Raw genomic sequence first — 6,893 nt, 5'->3', positions numbered from 1 at the left:
CTCACCACCATGCAAAGAAGGTAAGCAGAGGGCAGGTGGCACAGCTGGAAGAGGCGCGTAAGCCTCAGGAAAAGAGGAGGAGGAGGAGGAGAAAGGGAGAAGGAGAGGAGGAGAGAAGAAAAAGAAGAGAAGGAGTGGAGGAGGAGGAGAAAAGGAGAAGGAGTGGAGGAGGAGAAGGAAAAGAAGGAGGAGGAGGGAAGGAAAAGGAGAGGAGGAGAAGGAGAGGAGGAAGAAAAGATGGAGAGAAAGAGGAGAGAGGGAGAAGGAGAAGGAGAGGAGGAGGAGAGGAGGAGGAAAAGAAGGAGAGAGGGAGAAGGAGAGGAGGAGAAGGAAAAGGAGAGGAGAAGGAGGGAGAGAACGAAAAGAAAGAGGGAGGAGGAGGAGAGAAGGAAAAGAAGAGGAGGAGTGGAGGAGAAGGAGAGAGGGAGAGGAGGAGAGAGGAGAGAGAGAAGGAGAGGAGCAGGAGAGGAAAAAAAAAAGAAAGGCAGGAGGAGGAAAAGGAGAGGAGAAGGAGGAGAGAACGAAAAGAAAGAGGGAGGAGGAGGGAGGGAGGAAAAGAAGAGGAGGAGGAGAGGAGGAGGAAAAGAAGGAGAGAGGGAGGAGGAGAGGAGGAGGAAAAGGAAAAGGAGAGTAGAGGAAGAGGAGGAGAGAAGGAAAAGAAGGAGAGGAGGAGGAGGAGGAAAAGAAAAGAGAGAAGGAGAAGGAGAGAGAGAGAGAAGGAGAGGAGGAGGAGGAAAAGAAGGAGAGAAGAAGGAGAAGATAATGACCCAACACTATCATATCTTTGGCCCTTGACTTTCTCCTTGACTTACAACTACAATCCAGCCCAAAATTTCTGTCGTTAAGCGAGACAACTGTTAACTGAGTTTGGCTTCACAGTTAAGACTCGGGAGGGAAGAGGTTCTCGGCCTCTTGAAGGTCTTAAGGAGCCCCCAAACGAAGGGAAATGGAGACCCCTCCCCTCGGTCTCCTCCCTCCTCCCTCCAGCTGCCCCCTTCCCAGCCCCCCTTCGGCCCCTAACCCTCCATCCTCCCCCTTTTTTTTTCTGAAACAGGCTTTGTGGAGGAAAAAACTTGCACCAGCACCCAAAACAGAGTCTGCTGGTGTCCCCGGGGCCACTTCTGCAGCTCGCTGGTCTCCGGGAAATGCTACCACTGCCAGCCGTACCGGAAGTGCGAGATGGGCTACGGAGTGCTGCAGCCGGGTAGGTTGGGAGGCCCGGCTGGTGCCCATCGGAAGACGGGGAGGAGGAGGAGGAGGAAGAGGAAGGAGGATTGTGAGGTCCTTGGTGCTCTCTGAGCCTGGCTCTTTCCTTGCAAACGTCTCATGACCCAGCTAGGTAGCAGCATCAGGGCCAGGAATGATGAGGATGTTACCTGGTTTGGATCACGAAACACCAGCAAGAAAGCAGGCTCGGAGAGCAAAGATATTGGACGAAAACCTCGCAGGGCGATGAAATGTTGTGCATGGCCTCCCAGATTCACACAACACCGCCAGGGTCGGGACGCACAAAAGCTTATCGACGGGAAAAGGAAGTTTACACAAAGTCAGGAAAAAGCAGGGGGATTTTGGCACAAAGACGGTGGGACGTTAGCCATGCAGACGCTTTAGAAATGTTGCATTTCCAAAGAAGGAGCTGGATTGGATGAGATGGATTTTCAGCTCGTATGCAGGTGGTCCGGTGCATTGGAAAGAGCCAGGTAGGAATAGCATGATCCATAAACTTCCACAGAAACTTTGTCATTTATTAAAAACATTAATTTTCAGGTGTAGCCCCTAAATGCTCTGAGGGTCATTTGGAAAAGTCCTTTTTTTAGGGAGCCCCTGGAAGCCAAGAGGAACATATGGGCCCAATTTCAAGTTTTTAGGCTTTACGGTTCTGGAGATTTTGTGAGGATGCATGGGGGGAATTTTGCTTTTATATAGATAGATAAAACAAGTTGAGAGCTACCTGTAGAGGGGGGAAGGCTGGGAACATGTGAAGTAGGAGGCTGTTGTGTTGCCATTTCTCATTTATTTATTTTTTAATGTTGTGTGTTCTTGATTTCCTCACATTGTTGTGTTTCCAAAGAGACGGGCATTTGTGGACAGGAACGGGGGTTCCAAAGTGTCTGTCTAAACTTTTAAAGCCATTTCCTCTCCTTTCTCTTTGCACTTCTCTGGCCGTGGCCACGCTTTTCATAATTTCTCATTTCTTTGCAGGCACAAGAGAAACGGATGTGGAATGTGCCCCGTGCCAACCGGGCACATTTTCCGATCACGAATCACACCAGAATGTCTGCACCCCTCACAGGACGTAAGTTTGTGGTTGTGTTGTTTATACAGAGCTTTGGGGAAAGGGAGCCGGCTTTTAAAACCCTGGCAGGAAAGAAAAACCACAATAGGCGTCCAAGCTATAAAATTATTTATTATTATATAGGATAGGATAGGATAGGATAGGATAATAATAGAATAGAAAATAGAATAGAAAAGAGAATAGAATAGAGAATAGAATAGAATATAGAAAATCAAGTAGAATAGAATCTAGAATATAGAAAATAGAATAGTAGAAAAAGAATAGTAGAAAATAGAATAGAATAAAAATAGAATAGAATACAGAATTAGAATAGAATAGAAAATAGAATAGAACAGAGAATAGCATAGAGAATAGACTAAAATATAGAAAACTGACTAGAATATAGAAAATAGAATAGAATAGAAAATAGAATAGAATATAGAAAATAGAATACAGAATTAGAATAGAATAGAATATAGAATAGAATCGAATATAGAATCGAATATAGAATAGAAAATTGAATAGAATAGAAGTTCTAAAATAAAAACCCAGGGGTTGGGAAAGATGACCTCTGGATGCAATATCTGGCCTCCTTACTGGAAACTCCTCCATGCTCTTAATAACCATGAAGTCCCGTTGAACTTTCTGTGGGTAAGAAAAGTTGTGTCATAACAATGTCACATTTGCACAACAGAGACCTTGTCTGGAAAGTCCTCGAGTTAAGTTTGCTGTGGTTCACTTGTTAATTTGGGTTGTTGGTTGTTTTTCTTCTTCTCCTTACAAGATGTCAGCCCGTGCTCGTTCCTGGAAACAGCACCCACAACACCGTTTGTGGCAATCCAGGTGGGCAGGTTAACCCCAGGACAACAACTCCGCAAGTCACAACCGCTACGAAGAGGCTTCTGTGGCGCCTTGGGACCGAGAGACCAACCTCCAACCAACAGGATCCATCAGCACAGACTGGTGAGCAAGAGGGAAAGAAATTGTTGGCATTTTCCTTCTAAAGGTGGGTTTAGTTGAGAGCAGGGGGTCCCCAAACTTTGAGACTTTAAGACTTGTGGACCTCAACTCCCAGAATTCCCCAGTCAGCCATTTTAAGACTTGTGGACTTCAACTCCCAGAATTCCCCAGCCAAGTCTACATGGTCATGTGATTTACATTCAGACGCTTGACAACTGACTCGTATTTATAACGGTCGCAGCGACCTTCCGACAAGCGAAGTCAATGGGAAGCCTGTGTTTCTCATTTAACGACGGCAGGGATTCTCTTTAGAAATGCGGCAAGGCAAGTCGTAAAATAGGGCAAAACTCACTTCGCAAATGTCTCACTTAGCAACCTAGATTCTGAGCTCCCTTGTGGTCGTAAATTGAGGATTACCTGTTTTCTAGAGATACCGTAGAGATGCTGGAGGAATTAGGACAACCTGAGAGGATAGCAAAACGATGACCTCTCTCTGCTGCTCTCCGGTGGCTGTTTAGAGTTTCTACAGCTTAAACACAATATACCACAATAACCAATATTTCTCCGAAGAATTTCCTCTGGTTTTATCCCAGTTTCCTGAAACAGAGGAGGCCAATGAAAGCTGCAATTTCTTAACACGGTTTGGACACCCTAACTGTGCATTTTTATCTGTTTTATGTCCAGGGCGGATTGTTGGTATGATGGCTATCCCAGTGGTCCTGGCAGCCCTCATTTGCTTCATCGTTTTTAGAAAAAATGGTAAGTTGAGGATCCAAAACAAAAGGCGTGTTATTTCGTTATTGTTACGGTTTTAAATAAAATTTAAATTTGCTCCGATTAATTGTTCCAAACAATTGATCAGTGGAACGACTTACCTCCAGGAGTTATGGGTGCTCTAACACTGGAGGTTTTTAAGAAGAGATTGGACAACCGCTTGTATGAAGTGGTAAAGGGCTTCCTGCCTGATCGGGGGGGGGGTTTGGACTAGAAGACCTCGGAGGTCCCTTCCAACTGTGTCATTCTGTTAATCTGAACTTTTTCGTAAAGTTTTAATGTTATAAAATTCTCTTTATATATATATATATATATAGCACTAAAGATCAAACAGAGAGCACCACCACCATGTGCTTTACTGCTTAACTGCTTAACGGTAACAGGAAAGTTGACTTGGAACAAAAGAACATAGAGTAGCAGATCCAAACTTGTAAATGCTGCCATCTAGTGGCTGGATGTTGTTGAAGTTGTTGTACACAAATACATTCCAACAATGAATTTTCTCTCTGGCAGGTCAAAAGTGTGTCCTCAAACGGGAGGAGAAAAAACAGGTGAGCATGGAGCTTTTTGGGGTCTATAAATCAGAATTTGGACAGCTTTCTCGTCAGAGATGCCAAAAGCGAACACTGGGCTGCCAGACCCCATTTTGGGTCTGGGGTCCTGGCAGATCGATCCACCAGTGACGTTTGGCTTCCCTGTTTCCTCCCAGCCGTTCTTGCCTGCCGAAAAGTTCCCGGTGAAGTGGCCTCAGGAGCCCGCGGCTGTGGGGCAGGAGAAGGACAGCCTCTTGCGGATGTCCCCTTCCAGTTTGGGGGACAGTCCAGCCGGGTGCGAGAAAAGCAGCGAAACCGACAACGGAGACCCTCCCAAGTTGGAAACGGACGACGTTCAACAGAGATCAGTGAACACGGAGGCGTGCAAGAGCACAGCAGATTCAAGTAAGACCCTTGGGGGGGAGGGGGGGTTTAGATTGGAGGGGGGGCATCTGTGAGTCACATCAGGCCGGGCAATCAGGTCGTTGTAAAGCCTAGGATTGTGAGGGCCTTGGAGTGCCCTGAGCTTTGTCTTGGAGACGTTTCATGGCCATACTAGGTGCTGGAAGAGAGTTGGGGTTGATGGAGTGGAGGAGGAGGAGGAGGAGGAGGAGGAAGAGGAGGAGGAGGAGGAGGAAGAAGACTGGATGTCCTTGGTGCTCTCAGAACCTGACGGTTTTCTTGCAGACGTTTCTTGAACCAAACTAGGGAACCATCATCATCAGGGCTAGAACGAACATTAGCACTGATGATGTTACCTACTTGGGTCATGAAACGTCTGCAAGAAGCCCACCAAGCTCAGAGAGCACCAAGTGCCTCTCATTTCAAAGCTGAGCTACAAATATTTCTTTTTCCTTTCTTTTTTTCTTTCTCCTTCTTTCTTTTTTCTTTCTCCCTTTTTGTTTCTGTCTCTCTCCCTCTTTTTTTTCTTTCTTTCTTTCTTTCTTTCTTTCTTTCTTTCTTTCTTTCTTTCTTTCTTTCTTTCTTCTTTCTTTCTTTCTTTCTTTCTTTCTTTCTTTTCTTTCTTTCTTTCTTTCTTTCTTTCTTTCTTTCTTTCTTTTTCTTTCTTTCTTTCTTTTCTTTCTCCCTTTCTTATTTTCCTTCTTTCCTTTCTTCTTGCCTTCCTTCCTTCCATCTTTCAGCTCTCGCTCTTTCTCTCTCCCCCTCTTTTTATTTCTTTCTCTCTTTCTCAGTTTCTCTCTCTTTCTTTCTTTCCTTCCTTCCTTCCTTCCTTCCTTCCTTCCTTCCTTCCTTCCTTCCTTCCTTCCTTCCTTCCTATTTATAACCTTTTCCTTCCTTTTTCAGCAGGGATTGTGGCAAACGGGAAAATCCACGTCAACGTGAGCTGCGTGGTCAGCGTCTGCAATGACAGCCATTCTCCGGCCTTGAAGCCCTCAGGGGCGGCCGAAACCGGACACCCCGCAGACCCTCCCTTCTCGCAGGAAGAAACTGCCACGAGAGGAGAGTCCGGCCGGGCAGTCGCGGTGGAGGTCGAAGACAGCTCGGACTTCTTGGACCCCTGTGGGGGGAAGCCCCTCCCGCTTAGCGTCCAAGATGCCGGCATGAGAACGACGGAGGGTTTTCCAGGCAGCGACTTCCGCCTTGCTCGAGTCACTCCACAAATGACTGAGGCAGAAAAGACGTTCGCGAAGGACAAAAAAAACCTATTTAGGTAGTCCTCGACTTAATGACCATTTATTCAGTGACGGCTGATGTCGCAATGGTGCTTGGAAAGAAAAAGCGACTTGGGACAGGTCCTTGTACTTATGGCTGTCGCGGCGTTCCCCGTGGTCGCACGATCAAAACTCAGGTGCTGAAGCCATTGACTCATCTTTACAACGGTCGCCGCCTCCCAGGGTCACGCAATTCCCTCCTTTTAGCGACCTTCCGACGAGCCACAAGTCAGCGGGGGATGCCGGGATTCACTTAACGACCGTGCGACCAACCGCAGCAATTTACTTAACAACGGCAGCCAGAAAGGTCGTAAAACAGAGCCGAAGTCACTGTCTTGCTTGGCAACAGGGACATTTGGGGTCATAAGTCCGAGGACAGCCTGTCGTTGAATTTAAGGAATAATTGTCCCCAACCCTGAGGGATGATTTGCAACCATCCTTAAAAAACAGTCTTAAAAACGCACAATTTCCACACATACCCCTCAAAATATCTCAGTTTATGGCGGTGCCAAATTTCAGACCAGCTGTAAACCTCTCTCTTTGCTGCCCCCTCATGGCGGCCCAGATTTCTGCAGTTGAAATATTCACCGCCAAGTTTTAATTTCAGGTTTTTAAAAAACTCTTTGTTGTTGTCATCTTTCCTATTTTTTGTACTCCGGCTGAATAAAATCCTATTTT

The 6,893-nt window shown here is 46.3% G+C and overlaps 1 protein-coding gene across 3 annotated transcripts in view; it reads left to right on the top strand.

The window, feature by feature from the left end:
* Positions 1-6,893, top strand: part of TNFRSF1B (TNF receptor superfamily member 1B) — a 14,073-nt gene extending 7,180 nt beyond the window's left edge. For 2 of the 3 annotated variants that reach the window (XM_026689816.2, XM_087944655.1), the window contains 8 exons: positions 1-20; positions 1,055-1,204; positions 2,203-2,296; positions 3,060-3,238; positions 3,920-3,994; positions 4,523-4,560; positions 4,719-4,947; positions 5,848-6,893. The exon at positions 1-20 is cut by the window's left edge and continues 109 nt beyond it. In XM_026689816.2, coding sequence (XP_026545601.2) covers positions 1-20; positions 1,055-1,204; positions 2,203-2,296; positions 3,060-3,238; positions 3,920-3,994; positions 4,523-4,560; positions 4,719-4,947; positions 5,848-6,218 — 1,156 coding nt within the window. In that variant the 3' untranslated portion in view covers positions 6,219-6,893. The remainder of the gene's footprint in view (positions 21-1,054; positions 1,205-2,202; positions 2,297-3,059; positions 3,239-3,919; positions 3,995-4,522; positions 4,561-4,718; positions 4,948-5,847) is intronic. The other variant, XM_087944654.1, reaches the window with a different exon arrangement.

The sequence above is a fragment of the Notechis scutatus genome, chromosome 16, assembly GCF_049901735.1.
Source record: "Notechis scutatus isolate UNSWTSFEM ecotype Mainland chromosome 16, rNotScu1.2, whole genome shotgun sequence".
Lineage (NCBI taxonomy): Eukaryota > Metazoa > Chordata > Lepidosauria > Squamata > Elapidae > Notechis > Notechis scutatus.
Note: the sequence above shows the minus strand (reverse complement) of the source record. Positions and strands in the feature narration are given on the sequence as shown.